Raw genomic sequence first — 17,228 nt, 5'->3', positions numbered from 1 at the left:
TATCCAATTATAGCAGATCAGGACCAGGGTCCTAACTCCAGTGCTGATATTTGTTATCTACACATCTATAGTAAAACAATGCATGCTATTTCAATCATGTAACAACTTTGATTTATATTAAAGCACTTCTAGCAATATTAATATAAATCTTATTCTAAATACTGGGCTCCCATTTAGGGAAAGAAACACAACTCTATGTGAACTGCTTTTTTCAGAATTTGGGAAAGGGGATCCAAATTTCACGGATTACCAAAAGCTGAAAGTAACTAATTCTGTTTGTCCTTCCTCCTGCAAAGCCTGATTTGAGTTTTTTTCCATTAAAAAGTCCTTGTTTAGCCTAACATGAAAGAGCACAATGCTCCATGTTCTTCACCTGTAGGAAAAATTCCCTCGGGAAGTTTCCAAGGTATGGAGAACAGACAAATCAAACCAGACTAAAAAGCCATTAGGCTTTTAAAGCAGACCCCAGAAAAACTGAGAAACCATCATTTCATTTCTTCTCATTTAAATAAAAGCTTAAGTGTAATTTTTAATTTCCATTTATCCATCACATGTGTTTCTACTTAGTAATTCAACAGCCAGCAGCACCTCAGCAACTTCATTCCCAAATACTAACGCCATCAAAAACATTTCATTACAGTTGAGGTAGGACACAATCATTTGGTTAGTTTCAGTGATGCACATTTTTTGGCCTGTAGCTGATGGAAACAACTTGCTGAGCTGCTCTTCAGACATACATCTCTCCCCGAATAAACTCACCTTTTGTTTTGTATGAAACACTGCAACCTGTTGGCAACAAAAGCTGCTGTACCAAATCCACATCAATGTTCCCTTACTTGCACTGACTCATCTTGAGTTAAGTCTTACCATGAAAAACAAGCTCTCTCCTGTGGAGGCCTAGGCTTGATGTAAACCGAGCCACTTCAAAAGCCATTTCAAAATGATTTCAGTAAGTTTTGCAAATATGCCTACCACCAGGGAACCACAATCAGTCCTAATAACAGAAAACTAAACAAATTATTTTCCTGAAAGACTAGTAAGGACTGAAAACAAGTCGTTCGCTACGTATTCAGACACATTTAGATGCTGTAATTAGAGATGTGCTCAACACTAGGCGCACAGAGTTTGTGCTTTCTCCCTGTGATTTCCAGATTTTCATGCATACCATTAAAAAACATGGGATAGAGAAATACCTAACTGGAAAATCAACAGACTGTAGAAATGCAATCTGTTAGTCTATACAGTATGTGTATATATATATATATATATATATATATATAAACACACACATATTTTGTTGTTGTTATTCCCAGTACAGGCTGTTAATGGTTAGAGAAAATACCAAAGCTGTAAAAATCCCACTCCTTCAATGAGTGGCTACAACTGTGAGTTTATCCATGTTTCTAAAATGCTCAGAGAGCTGTGCTAGAATACCTTGTGTAGTCTGAAATATTCCAAGTTCTCTCATTGTAAACGCAGGTGGTGAATTCTCTACTAAGGAAATAGTTTTGTGTTTTAAGTTTGTTAAGTTGGGTTACAAGCCTTCTTTCCCGTGTTGCTATGACATTTCATACAAGAAAATAAAGGTACTTAACACACAAAAAAGACATGACCCAGACACCATCAGATTAGGAAAGGCAGTTTGGGGACATCTAACCCACAAAAGCACATCAGTCTGTGATGCGAAGAGAGAAGAATTTCTGAAATGGACAGAACTAACCCCTGGGATTTTAGAAATGCAGCATTGATCTTGATATGAAAAAAGCCCAAACAGATTTTAAGACACAATGTGAGCCACGAAAGTGGTTATCAGGGACCTAAAAACATTTTAGTATGAGGCTTAAATACAAGAAAAATAATCTGATGAACAAGATTTGAAATAACAGTTTATGTTCTTGATTGAACAGTCCTTTCCCACATAATTCTGAGTAAAGGTTGAAACTTGATAACCAGTTGACGGTTTCCATAATATTCCCAAATCAGATGGCTTTCCCATGTCACCACTTGTGAAATGACAATACCACTTCCCTGTGCCTCAAAGTGGTATCACATAAATAAATTTGTGGATGCATGCACTGAGACCCAGGCAAGAATTACGAGTCACAAGAAAATCTATTAGTACCTTGATATTACTTAATTAGAGTGGGATTTGACTTTTAGACAAACACCCACATTTAACCATTAGACACAGGTGCCTGAGCTCTCTCTGCAGCAGAGATCTATGCAATACAATCAGTGGTGTCAGGGGAGGTAACAAAGGCCCCTACATTCCCTGAGTGGAACTGCTTCCCAGACTCCATGGCCCTCTCTAAGGCACCAGCAGCAGAAGAGGGCAGTTGCTTGAGGAGGAGCTTTGGACTAGATCAGAGATTGCTCTGTTTTCACCTGGAAAAGCACCTCTCTCAAGCCTGATCACTTCCCCACGTTGTTCAGAGCTCAGCTACAGCAATGTCAGGGCAGGAAGGAATCTCTTCTCCTGGTGTCAGCTCCAAATTCTCTCTTTGGCACAAGAACCATGTCGTATGACACAGTTTCATTCTTGCCCTTATCCACCTTCAGGCTTTAAGCCAATGCAATGGACAGCTGATGAGCAAAGGCTGGAATGTGCGAAATCTCAAGTGGAAATAATGCTTTATTTTCTTTAATAGTACCTCCTCTCTCCCCAAAGCTTGCTTTTAAATAAAAAACACCTCAATTTTTAAGCAGTTAGCATACTGACCGTACAAGAGGAAGTTAATCTTCAATAGAAATAAGCAGCATTGGTGCAAAGTGCTGAAAGAACTGGAGTGATCCTATGAAAATTATCTTCACAGTGCCGTTTCTTTTTCAGCCCAGCATCTCTCTTTAACAACGAACTGCATTTACGATGGCTCTGTGGTACCACAGGACGGCTGGGCTCGTCTGTTGCAGACATCAGGTGCAAGTGTAAATAAGGATTATACAAATGGGAGGTCATTAAAAGTCTGGTAATGCTAATTTGGCATGACACCCCTAATGGGTTATATCTTCACACTTCAGTTATCTAATCACCTAAATTCTTTTAACAAATTTACATTTCATCTTATACATGGAGATTCAAATTGACTTGTTTAATTCTCCCTCCACCCAAAATGTGCCCATGCTCAGTTTATCTTACATATTAAATATCACCATCAATTTTGGGTTAATCATTATCAGCTTTATACAAATGCATGCACACACAGAGTTATTATTATACTTGTACATGGCTTCATGCGTATGCATACAAAACCTGCCATCTTTATCTTTTCCTTTTCACTAAGTTTTCAAATCTCAGAAGAACCAAAAATGGATGTATGTGTTAATTGGAAACAGCATCTGAGCATGAAAAGTTGCACCTTGTTGGTAGGATACTTCCATTTTCCTAAGAGAAGTGAAAGGCAGTAAGTGACTTTTATATCAAGAATCTAGATGTCACATTCCAATCCTGTTCCATGGTCAAGTTTTACATCTTTTTTTTCCTGCTTAGTATAAAAAGTTAATTTGAGAAGTTGTTCGCTTTTCCTGGTTTGTTCAGGTGAAGTAACACAAGAAAAAATGCTTTAAATTGTTCACACCTTCTACACAGCACTGAGAATATATTTTACATGGAAGGTTTAATGTTGCAGTTAAGATATTCTGCTTGCACAGATTTTCGTTTTCTTAGCTAGGCCTCCTCATGAACTGAACGTGAACTAATGAAATGCAGCAAAAACCCAGTAGGATTACATTAAGATAAATCTAAAGTCACCGCTATGATAACTGCTCTTGCACATGGAATAAAGAACCATATTTAATTAGAGAGGTGGCCATCTAACACAGCCAGCTCTCCATGGTAACATGCTACTTTGAAATCAATAAATTCTTGTGCAATACGGTAATTCACCTTTCTAAACAAAAATGTGCCAAAGGGATGCTTACTTTGCTTTTGCTCATTAAAAATATATACACAAGTGAGTCCAGTAGAGCAAATACTGTTCCTGATTTTACTCATGCAGACCTGAAGTAATTACAAAGAAGTCAGTTGATTTATGTAACACTTATATACTGGCTTCTCAAACAGATTTTGAACTAGTAACTGATAGTTAAGTGCTTTCTTGGACCAACTTAAGCATGGAAAGATGGAAGAAAGGACATGCATAAAAAGACTGCCTGAACAGATACTCTTTCCTGAACTGGGAGTGTAGGTAGTAACTTTAAACGACAGCAAGAAAACCTGAATGCCTTCAGGAATATCAAGAACAGTTCATTTCTTTCAAAATGCTGTTTTTAACAAACATCAAATAAAGACCAAGTGTGACCATTAGCTCCCATAAATGTATGCATACAAAATGAGAGAGGTGTAATTTCTTGATTGGCTTCTTCACTATAAGGCACGTTCCTATCAGCAAGAGTTTAAAAACAAAATGAGAATTTCTTAATTCATTTTATAGAGATTTTTAAAATATCCTCGAATAGACAGAGTACTACTGGCACAGTAGACCAGACTAAGTTATCGTAGACTTGTTCTTTTATCCTTTTCCATGATCAGGATTAAAAATGACAGCTAAGTGTTGTATTAGTGCCATACAAAGGGTGGTAAGATACTTTATTTTTTTCAGTGTGTGTCCGTGAGAAAGACAGGAGAGGGAAGGGAGAGAAGGAAAAGAGCACATTTCACTCCCAGTAGAAGTTAACAAGTAATAAAGAGAAACTTCATGTCGGGACTCATCAGGCTCCTGTTAATGACACAAAAATCAGGTTCCAGTGCCCAGAACTATTAAGGACCATAGCTATCTTAATAACCAACCTCATTTGCTCCTTTATTTACTATCACCACCAACATTTTGTTTTGCTCTCGTTAGCTATGTATGCATAAGAAACGTTCCACAGCTACCCAGAAGGCAGCTCTCCCTTTCTTCCATTATATTCTTTTTTTGCAAGTGCCACTGTTAGCAATAATTAGAATTTACTCAGTGTTTATTGCGGGACAGAGACAGGTGGGATAGCCAACACATGCTTCTACCATTTTATTAAAATCTAACATTTTTTCCATGAACAAAGGAAGAAAAGCTGCTCAGTTCCCAAGTGTCCTTGTATCCTCAGCCCTTCACCACGGTTTTCTGTTCATTACTAATGAATACACCCCATCCCCATCTCACTTTCCAACCTCACCGCTGTCTCAATACTCCCTGTTGCACTTCACCTTCCCCAGCCTGTGGCTGGACAAAGTACCTGCCCTCCAACTGTTTCAAGCCATGCGTGTGCTAAGAGTCAAGCCAAATGACACTGCAGGTGGGGAAAACCAACAGGAGTGCAGTCTGATCAATGCAGGCCTTATGTCCAAGGGTGCCAAGGTGTCCTCACAGGTTAAGTCCAGATGGTTTGCGGCAGACTGAGGCCCTAGCAGGGCCCAGCAGATCAGGAGATGTCCCTGAGCTGACCCCAGCCAATACAGGTTATCACCGCCAAACATCTTTCACTGTCTGTAGCCAAAACTGGTAGCAGAAGACAGTTAAAAGGTCACCTGAGCAGCAGCATCTTGGGTTTACACAGGCACACCTCTTTGTTTTATAAAAAAAGAGGAATTTGGCTCATAGAGATAATAACTCCAGCCTGAATTTTATGATGCAAACCACAGGTAAGTTACACATAAAGATGAATGGGATCAAAAAAGGCAACACAGCAGCAGCCTTACACAAACATCTGTGGAGAAATGTAGGCACAAGGAACTTACTAGAATGTCTAACGTTTTTTAACTTCTATGTAATAGCAGCTACCCCCTCCTCTCCTCTGAACTGAAATCTTCTGACTCTTAAAATACACAATGCTATACAGAGCTGCAAAGCTGCAGACACTTAATAAGCTAGATGGACAAAGGACAAGGAGCAACACACTGAGATTTAATTATTTGAGATGAACTTTCTTCAGAAACTCCCCTCTCAATTTCACAGAAATACAAGTATACTTGTTTAAAAAAAAAAAAAAAAAAGAAAAAAAAAAAAGAAATCTTTAGACTGCATTAAAAGAAGGCTTGCTTCATTTAAAGGAAGCAGACAAGACCAAGATTATATTTTGTCATCTGGTATGTGCTCAGTGGCTATAATTCTGTACTTGAAGGTTGAGATCCTTTCCTTATCTTGTGATAGCAACACCCAACAACAAAAAAAAAAGCCTATTTTGCGAGCTGTAAGTTGGCTACCCCACGGGAAGAAGCAGCTGCACATCTCCAACTGCTTTTAATACTACTAATTGAGACAAAACTTTACCCCATCTCGCCAGACTGTTACAAATATTTCTAATATTCAGGCTTGTTTATAGCTTCACTTTGCAATCCCTTTGCTCCCTACGTTTAGCACACATATAAGCACACACAGTGCTGCTTCTGGCTCTAAACTCCAGTGGAACATGATGGAATGAAATAAGCTTCTAGTCTCAGTTGCTCTTGCTCCTAGAAAGTATTTGTTTATCTAGAGCCAATCACTGCTCCCCTATCTATGTAATGACTTCCTCATAGCAGCCAGAGAGATTACCCACACCACTGATCACTTTATTACTTCATAATGGCTGTTTATTTACTTTAGTGCAGCAGTAACATGCAGGGATAAAGCTTTTCACAGCTGGGCAAACTCACCATATTCCTTACGCAGGTGGTCTGGAATGTGGGGCTCATAACCTTCCTTCTCAGGGACCTCCACAAATTCATCTTCGTCATCATCGTCATCATCATCTGAGGCTTTCATCTACAGATTTTTTTTTTTAAATGTGAAGACAGCTTATTATTTCTCTTCACACTGCAAATATTTAACAGACATTGTGATAGCTCTACTCAAAAGTATTTTTGTGTCAAATACTTTTTTGTGTCAATACTTTTGTGTCAAAAGTATTTCCCTAATTATGTATTTAATCTTTGTCTAAGATTAGAACTTTGCTTAACATTTTATCTCTAAAGCCATCCTCTATCCTAAGGGCTTCTTTAAAGATTACAACAGATGCTGTTGGTTAAGTCTGAGAAAGCACGAAGCTATAAATAAAACCAAAAAGATCTTAAAATAACGTCAAGATTTTGGCTTAATGAGCAAATTACAGCCTTCTCTCTTCTCCTTTGGTTGATTTTACTCATTCAGCTGCACCCAAATAGTCTGTGGCATGGTAGTATCGAAAAGCTAAAGGGCTCATAAGCAGTGCAGGCAAACAGGACAGGAAAAATAGACCAGTAGGCTAAAGTAGGAATATTCAGATCAAAGTAAGACTATTCAGTAAAAATATTCAGATCAAAAACTATTCAGATGTGTCTGCATACAACAGCGTTTCATTGTGTTTCTTCATAGCAGCACTAAAAATACTTTGACGTATTCATTTCTTCCCTAATTCATCAAAACCTAACCATTCATGCCAACAGACTGCACAAATTACTACCTACAAGGCCAGCAAAACAGGATTTTTCAATTGTGAACTTCGCCTATATCACACTCCAAAATGGAACCCCTATGAGTACCTGAAATATAAAAACGGAGTTCTTACCAATTAACGGGGTCAATTAATAACCTAAGTGACCTCCCATATTTCATTTCAGCCAGCCACTACTGTACACATGCCAGCAAGCCTCTACATTATTTTCTAAGCTGGTTTCATACCTGAAAGTGAATTCTTTTCTCTATAGTACGCGTAAACTTCAAGAATCTGTGCCACCCAAACATGGCCTGTGCTATCACAACTACAAAACAGCAAACGCCTACTACTCTAAAAGGCAGCAGTGCTAAAGGTTTATGCTCTGTTGTGTTTGTCCACCTCAGGAATCACTTAATTCTTAACAACAACATGATTAGCACACTCCTGTATGTTTTCCATGCACTTTTATAAGTCTATGAAACAATAAGGGGATATCATCTAAAAGCAACCTTACCACAGAGCTATTGTATTTCCCCCCTCCCCCAACTTCACTGCAATAGATAAGGAATGGCATCATTTTTTGTATTTTCAGCTATGGTCTTTACTTCTCCTGCTGCACCTGACTTACGTTGATATTCGTATCAACTGCTCATTGTACAAGCATGGGAGGATACTGCAGGTTTTGCCTGCAGCAGAATTTTCCCAATTTATTTCACTACTCTAATCGTGTGTCACAGCTGCACAGCTGAGTTCCTTTAAATCATACATATACTCTGAAGCCAAAAAAAAAATATATAGAAACCAATCTTGGGATATTGAACATAGTTAAAAATAAATAACAAAACAGCATTTCTTTTTGGTCAGTATTACTTGCAAGCTGAATTGAAACTCATTTCTAATAAGCAACATTAATTGATATTAATATACACTTAGAATGAAAGGATGGCACAAGTTGAAAGTATGATTCTTCCCTTCGTTTAAAAAATGACTTTAGGAAAACAGTAGCTGCAAGTTAAAAAAAATATCTCTATATATTTTTACTTTCTTGAAGAACTGAGTAGATTTACTAGGTGCGTCCTTGCAAGAGAATATGTAATTAGTCTTTATCTTAAAATAAAGTCCTAGCATAACCACATTTGGAAGTATCCTGCTTTCAGGCTCCAACTAGCATGGCCAACCAAGAGAGATGCCTGCTGAACCTGACCTCCACAGCAGAAATCAAAACAGAGTTCTAATGACAAGTCAAATACTCTACCACTAAAACTTGCAAAGGCACTAGATGTGAAGGAAGCCTATTCGTGTTAAACTGCAACCTTTAGAAGACCTTCCTGATGGCCTTTAGAAAGAAAAACACCATAAAGTTTTGTATTCCGCGTAATGGCAGAGGGCTAGAGACTGAAGAGAAGTTTGTTCATATTTTGATTTCAAAATTCTGCTGGTGTTGTCATCTGCTTTTTAACTGTCAGGGGCAATCGAATTACATTTGGAAATAAGACATGCCTATTTCTCCAGCTAGGAGCACGCCAACATCATACTTTCCATACTCCATTTCTCATTTAGCTACCAGAAAAGACTACACCAAGCTAAAACTTGCCATGGATGATCTTAGTCTACAGCTTTGTTCCATAACGTAAAAGCAGACTAACTTTCACATTATAAAACAGGGTAAGTAAGATCAGCGTATTCCTATAGTTTTTACTCAGTAGTCTGTTCACAACTAAACAGCAACAAGTTTAAGGAATTGAGGAATAATGTCAAACTGGTAAGAAAACTCAGTTCAGACTGATTATTTAACGTAAATCTTCAAATTATACCTGAAGTATCAATGGGTATAACACAAGCACTCACGTGTGCGACAATCTGAGAAGTCTACGAAGAATCCAAATGATTATCTTTAGCTGAAATTTCCTTTCATTTTTTTCACATGCCACTGGAGGCACATGGCTCTCTGTATATTAAAATACTAAAACTAAGCAGGCCTCAACGTGAAAACTGAAGCAGCAGCAACTTTACTGTATTACCTGCACAGTCTGAAACTTTAAAGCACGTGCCCAGGCTGACGGAGAAAAGGCATAATCAGATGCAAATTCACTTTGTTTAGGTACAATCCATGAACTGTGCATTCAAGTAGTATAGAAAACATTAATCATGGGAAACTGTAATTTTTGTTATCAGTCTAACACTAATCAAAAGGGAAACCTGTCACTACCGCTGACCTGTGAAACGTCCCAATTATACTCTTCGGAAATGACAGGAGCACTTAACTTCCTCACTGAGTAAATGACGACGATCAATCAAGTTTGAATAACAATGAGCCACGGAGCTGAAAATTATTTTTTGTATAGAATCTACCCAGGAATTTATGAAAGGTGAAAAGCAACCCAAGGTTTTAGGGGCATTATGGCTTTCAGCTAGTGCACTGCATATCAAACACTAAACAGAATTTATGTGTTTTAATTTTCTAAAAGGTAGATGTGGACTTGGTGCTACAATGCATAACATATAATGCCAGATATTAAATATGGGGGTCATTTTCATAAAATATTATGCTTATTGTTCACATCCTTGAATTTCACTGGGGTCTTCTATTAAATTTAGATTTCCTGTAAAAAAAAAAAAAAAATTAACTGCTTAGCTAACTATCGGGAATTAAGCCCCCTTTTTTTTCTTCAAATAGACATAAATCTTTATTTTGATAACACCTTTAACAAGATAAATAAGTTATCTTCTTGCTCTCAAATATGAAGATCACCACTGGTAGAAATTCAAGTTGCACAGTAGCTAGCTATATCTCAATTTATTTCACTCCAGTGAAATAAAACACTTTATAAGAGCCATCCAATTTATGTTGTTTTGTTCCATTCCCTTTCCACAGAAAGGAGGAGAGCTTATGGGCAACGTTATTAGACAGAAAAGTTTTTTGTTTGTTTGTTCTGTTGTTGTTGTTTTTTCCAATTCCACTTTTCAAACATGAAGAAAGTTCCAAAGCAAACTCTACAGATGTCATATAAAAGTTTAGCCACCTGTTATTTACTTTTCCACTACAGGTGAACTTTTTAAATCGTTTAAAAAACAAAAACAAAAAACTATCAACAGTTACTCAGAAGAAATAAACATTTAAGACCATATTTTTAGTGGCAGAATTAGTAAATTGCAATCGATACAAGGGAAGTCACCAACACGGCTTGGCAGTTTTAGAGAAACATTAACTACTTTCTCTCTCCCACGAGAGGATGGTCATCCAATGGAAGACCAAACAGAGCCCCCAGACACCTGTACCACCACTGCTCATCAAGTCTGATGGAAAGGGGAAGTTTCCTGGTTCCCTGTTAATCTGCTCTACAACAACAGTGACATTCACTTGTAACTAAATGAATCATGCTTCCACAAAAATATACTTTTTTTTTTTTTCTCTTCAACTGGTAACATTCCTGACTAGGTATCTCACTGTCGAAGGAAACAGGATTTAGCTAGACAGGTTCCAGATTTTTGGGCTGTACTTATTTGCAGATGAGAATACTGGAAAAAAATAAAATTACAGAAAACATACATGCATTGTTTTCATTGTAATCAGTTAGAATACTGTCTCCTCAATTCTCTTAACTTTCATTAAAACCTTAAAATAGTGCTGACTTCTCTGGCTAGACAAATGCTATCAAACCATTTGCTCCCTAACTCATTAAAAAACTTGAAAATCAACAGATGTTTCCTTCCCGATCTCCATCTTAAAAAAGAATAATACTGAAAACAGATACGACATGCCAGCAGAAATGCAATCGTATCTTCTGCTTTGGAGTCATCACTCCAAGAGCCTCCAGCTGTCAGCGTAGCTCAGTGCGACCACAGATCCAGTTAAATGCCTTGCTCATCCATCCCATTTTGTAATAAATACAAATAAATAAATAAATAAACAAACCTCCATCAACTATGCAACACTTAGAAAGATGTAAAGGAAAGCCTTTGGTCCTCTTCCCAGTCTTATACAAATTGACTGCTACATTCTGTTAAGAGGATTTAAAAACCTGAGCTTCTGCAATCATAATTAAAGCAAGCAATAAAATGACTGAAACATACAATGCAATCAGTTTATAGCACTAGATATACGGCGTTCACTAATTATTTCAGAAAAAGAAGGAAGAGAAAAGATAGCGTACGAAGAAGTCATATCTACTTACTAAAACACCACTTGCAAACTACAGCTGGGACCATTAAATAAATTTTGCATGGTCTAATTAACTTGGTTTGCAATCTCAATTACTTTTCACCCAAGAAATCACTTTTGTTCAGTTTTATGCGTCTGTTTCCCTTTCTTAAAAAAAATGATGTAAGGCATCCTCAGACAAGTGAACTCTAAACTTCATTTGTCTTTCACCAGGCTTGATGGCTATGCATTTAAAAACCCATTCTATCTTATAAACTAAAAATTAAATGTACTCAGCTGTGATGGTCGTCATTGCATCTGCTATTTATATGCTAATACCCTCACTGGAAGATCTTGCAAATTATTCCACCATGCCAATATCTCATGTGCACCTACTCAAAGCCAACTAAATATTTTTCTAGAGGCAGAAGATTTCTGGTTAGGGAACCAGGATATTTATCACCACAGAACCCAGCTAAAGGGGCAACCTTAAGTGAATACATTTTTTATTCAGCCACAACACTAAACACAGTTCAGTCATCTTCTGTGAAATTTGGGAATGCTCTATGCAGTCACACACTGACTGGGGAAAAAGAATTTCTTCAGTACCAGTAATAGGAACTGCATAGTCAAACAATGTATCTTACAGGGAAGGATTTCAAAGGTCCTCCTTTTCTTTCCTTTTATATTATTCAACACAGGGTGAGAAGTAAATAAATGCTGGCACCTTGACAGATTTCAGAACTGTGCTCAAGTTTTCCTCAATGCAATACAAGCAAAACAAACTACTAGATGAGCTACATTTATAGGGACCTCCCACACACATTCCCTCCTCTCTTCTCCACGATTTGATCATAAAATCAAACTTAGATGACCACAAATTAGACACGTGATCCAGGCAAACCCCATTTTACGTTTACGAGTAAAAGTATCACCGTTCATTCTATTTATAATTGCTCAGCAGCACACAGGCTGCCGGGACAATCTCACTTCTATTAGGGAGTGCACTTTTCACACTACTTCATAATTTTCAGAAGTTAGCAGAAATAGGGCTTGAGCTGGACAAGAAAGAGTAAGTACAATGCTAATAACCAGCATATTTTGCTGCAAATTCCTTTAGCAATAAAAAACTATCCACCTATTGTCACAGTCCTAGAGATGCGAGCTTGAGGTCAACTCAGGACTTGTGTCAAAGCCTTCTCCTTTCTGTCCAGTGGTAAACAGAGCTTGGACACGTCCATTGGAAGAACAACAGTGAGGCACATTGCACAAAACCTGTACCACTCTCTAAACCTGAACAGGTAAGCAAGCTTTGGAAGGATTTTAATACAGGGCAACAAAACTTGACTCAGAAGAGACCAGGAGGTCTCAAGGCACAAGGGTTTTACAAACCTTGTTTTTTTTCTTGAAATCAATCATTTAAAATGAATCTTTGTTCAGAAGAAATGAGTATGTCCAATAGACGCCTGTGCATTTATAGTTTCACAAAGAACAACCAATAAAGTTACTCTGGAAAATGGGTGCATTTAAAAGCGTTACCTCACAAAGATATTGCAAAGCAGGTTTAGTACTTCTTTAGCAATTACTACTTCAGATACGTCCTCAGAAATACTTTGTGCTCCACTGCTTGGGCTCCTATCAACCACCAAAACCAGCAGTAGTCAGTTGCACAAATATTCTTAAGCCTTAAGAAAGTATATCAGAAAAGCAAAGAACTCTTTCATAATCCCAGCTTTCCGTAGAAGAAATAACACATTCAGGGGTACCAAAGGTCCTCAAGTCTAACAACACATTTCCTTTCCACAAGAGCTAAAAGAGAAGTCTGCTACCTTTCATTATTAAAGCTAATCAAGTTCTCCAATGTAAAAAAAGTCTCCTAAAATTTTCTGCTGATCACCTACATTTGATACCTATATTTAACATGCAGCATCGTAAGTGACTGTAGAGTGCATTAATCCCTTGAATGTTTTTGTGTAATACTTACTTAAAAAATTTACACCTCTTTTTGATGTACAGGAACGTACCTGTCAGACATGGTTACTGTACACACCTCAGGCACTACATCTTATTGCACAATCATATACATATACATACATATATATATAAACAGTACAATATTTTCTGCTGCTTTTTTCATCCAGTTTATTATTCACACTGGGAGATGAGCTAATCATATCTCACTCCATCAATTTCCAAGTCTTCTGACTAAATAAAGATTGAATTTCATAATCAGATGTGCATTACCTGAGTGTATTCAGTTATTCAAAGAGACAGCCCCACTGCTGGGCTTACTGCTTGTACAGAATTTTTTTTTCTGGATTAGGTTCCAGCAGGTTCAGGTCCCTACAGCAACAGAAGCTCTGGTGCTGGTGCAAGGGAGGTACTGGGAACCACCACAGGAGGAAACAGAGACAGGACTGCCCCTTCTGATTGCTGCTCACCAACTTTAAGCCAACCCCAAAACCACAACCAAAATATATAACCTGCTTCCCTGTTCAGCTCCCACAAGTAATACAACAGCAACCTGCACACAAAAACCCTACCTGCTAAGAAGTGGATTTGGTATCTGCATAACACACTAAAATATACCTTGTAGAATTTCATTTTTAATGTTTTGAGAATTATGGAACAGATGAAATAATTTTAAAAGGGACAAGCACAAAATAGCATTGCTCATATCTCCTGTACCTGGAAAAAAAACAAACTTCGTTTATTCTTAACTCATGGGTTATAATGAGTAAAGAAATTCTGTAAAATGCCTACATGATCTTTTATTTGTCTTAACATAAGGGGAAACGTTTGCAGGTTTGAAGACTGAGGTGTGATGAAGCCAGCAAAGCTAGAGAATGAAGAAGCCAAGTGACAGGAAATCCTGTTTAGAGTCCACGTTCAGACAGGAACATACCAGAGCAGCAATCCTGAGATGTTTCCATTCCTAAAAGCAGTAGGAGAACCCTCATTTTTGTCACCAAGTAAGAAAGCAGCTGTCATCGAGCCACTGTCACGGTTCCAGTGTTACCTTCAACAGCCCATATATGCTTCAGCTCCCTCTCCCTTCTCCTCCTTTCCTGACCAGGTATTTTTCTCTCTGGCCCTGCACGCAGGCCAGGCTGAAATTGTTCAAAGCCATTGGTTAAGGCTGCAGTGGCCATATCCATTCCTGAACCAAAAAGTTATTTTACAGTCTGATAACTCCAATGGAAACCAAATACCTGTTTCTTTTTCCTTCCACAGAGAAGCCTTTAGGTTTTCCAGTGCTTTTCAGCTAGTCTGAGTTATTTTTGAGGTGATGAACAGTATTTCTATGACCCCCTTGAAATATGTTAGGTAGTGTTTTGAATTATTTAATTCCTTTGTGGCTCAGAGGCCTATATAGGATTACAGCCAAGCTTTAGAGACTGATAAAAAAAACTCACCACTAGTCATCATCTTTATGAAATTTTAAGAAATGTGATTTTCATCACAAATGGGATATAACAAGATTCCCATTAGCACTCATTCATGCACTCGTTCACCACTGCATTTGACAGATTACCACCCATCGCTCAGAGAGATCAAACTCATGCTACTAAATCTCTGTATCCACCCCCAATGTCTACATGCCGGTGTTGTATAGTTTGAACTCACACCATAAAATCAGTAACTGAATTGCAGTTTACTTCAACGATCACATTTTTGAATGAATCTGAACTACACATTTGTTAAGTTATTCCAGATGTTGTATTTTTAACAGACAAATATGTGTCTCAGCTATATAAACCTAATTTATTGCAGACAGCAAGTCAGCAAACTATCCTGTGCGAGACACAGATAACCTTACTTATATCCCTGATGGTAGATTTTAGGCACAAAGATGTCATCGATGTGAACATATTTACTTTATTATTACTGCACTAAATTTAAATGAATTACTGTAATAAATACACTTGGTAATGTTCCAAATCTGATTTTTTTTTCTTTTTCTTTTTTTTTCTTTTTTTAAATAAACACCATCAGCTATGTGCCTCTTCTGAACTTCACATGTATATTCTATTCACCTCAATGTGCAGTTTCTCCTTGTAAGGTACAATGGATGAAAGGCAAGGAGCAAATTTATATCCACTACCTGCAGAACAGACATTGCTCGGCATTCGAAGATGAATCAAGGGAGATGACCCTTCGGCCTGGAAAACTTAAACACTTAACATAAGGGTTAACTTGATGATACAGACATCCTACTTTATTTTACACTCTATTAGAAGAGCTCCAAATTGCATTGTGCGACCTGCGAATCAGATAGGGATCAGAGGTCGTCACAGTGACAACTTTAAGAATTCATGACTAGATCTGCATAACAAGATATTTTTAATAACTTCATAACAGCAGCAGGATGCATAGCTAGTGTGAAGCATAAAATACACCACATCCAGTTCTAGAAAGTAGATCAAAACAAAGTAAAATATAACACTAGCTGATTAAACACCTGAAGGAGGAAGTAATATTTTGAGAATTAATTTTACAGTGTTTTGTTTTATGTCAGTCTTATTTCCCAGTAAGGCTTAGAAAAATAGAAAAGCCCTTTTAGCTAAAGAGGGATTTAAAAAGATGTTTCATATATATATAAATAGTTATTTTACGAGGGTGAAAATGGGGGAGAAGGAAAGAGGAATTATAAGCAAACACTCCATCTGCATGACCTACCCAATATTTTGTGTTTACTTTTACAGTTACAGTTGACCTGGCTTTTTAGACAAATATTACCTAGACCAAAAAAAATAAATTTAAATGTTGCCTGGGGTACTATTTTGATCACACAAATATTATTAAACTTTATGTATTCTGAATACATTCCATGTTAAAATGTATATAAACTGATTCAGGTGTGATACTGATATATAATAATCTTTAGGTGTATACTGTATATATTCTTTAGGGGTGATGCTGATATAATTATTAAATATTGCAAGATTTCTCTGAAGCTTTAGAAAACTTACAGTCAATTTACTATTCAACCTCGACATTAAACACTTCTGTTTTTCAAAGTGCAACTTTGTCAGGGTTTTTGTTTGTGTGCAATTTAAAGGCATCAACTGGGGAAAAGATTTCTTTTACAAAGGTGTCCCTCTTGCTCCTTGGGCAGATGTAGATTAAGGCATGGTGAGGGATCACTATGGAAAATGACTTACCCCTCAAAATCAACTTCTCTAAAATTAAGATAAAAGGAAAAAATAATGAGGATGTGAGCACAAGAAGCTGTTACACAATGCAGAAAGCTGGCAGCTGGACCTTATTCTCTACAGCTAAACGATGATGCAGAAAGAGAAAACAATACAGCCCTTGCTTTTGATCCAAGACTCAAGTGTGCCTTTTTTTAAAAAAGAAAAAAAAAAAAAAGCAGGCACTCACCTTATTAAATGAGAGACTTAAAACAGAGCTGGTTATAAAGCTACAAAATGATTAGGTAGAAATAACTCATTAACATTGATAAAATGCCAAGCTGCAGTTAAAGATATGGGAAAAAAAAATCAGCAACAGTCTAGCAGCCAAGAAATTGGTAGAGCTTTTGGCTTAATTTATTACATAGTAAAATTTCAATCTCCTTATGTATTTTAAGACTAAATTATGACCATCAAATATTTAATTTGTAACCATCATTTATAACATTTTTCTGATATTGTTCTTCCAGAAAAAATCTGAGTTGTATTGCAGCAGGGTTTGGGGCTCAGATCAGGTTCAGGAC

At 37.2% G+C, this 17,228-nt stretch overlaps 1 protein-coding gene across 1 annotated transcript in view; it reads right to left on the bottom strand.

Annotated features, from left to right (window-relative positions):
• UVSSA (UV stimulated scaffold protein A) overlaps positions 1-17,228 on the bottom strand; it is a 50,690-nt gene that overhangs the window by 20,640 nt on the left and 12,822 nt on the right. Inside the window, exon 7 of the mRNA XM_084517766.1 lies at positions 6,611-6,719. Within this exon, the coding sequence (XP_084373892.1) occupies positions 6,611-6,719 (109 nt within the window). The remainder of the gene's footprint in view (positions 1-6,610; positions 6,720-17,228) is intronic.

The sequence above is a fragment of the Aythya ferina genome (genome assembly GCF_964211825.1).
Source record: "Aythya ferina genome assembly, chromosome: 4".
Lineage (NCBI taxonomy): Eukaryota > Metazoa > Chordata > Aves > Anseriformes > Anatidae > Aythya > Aythya ferina.
Note: the sequence above shows the minus strand (reverse complement) of the source record. Positions and strands in the feature narration are given on the sequence as shown.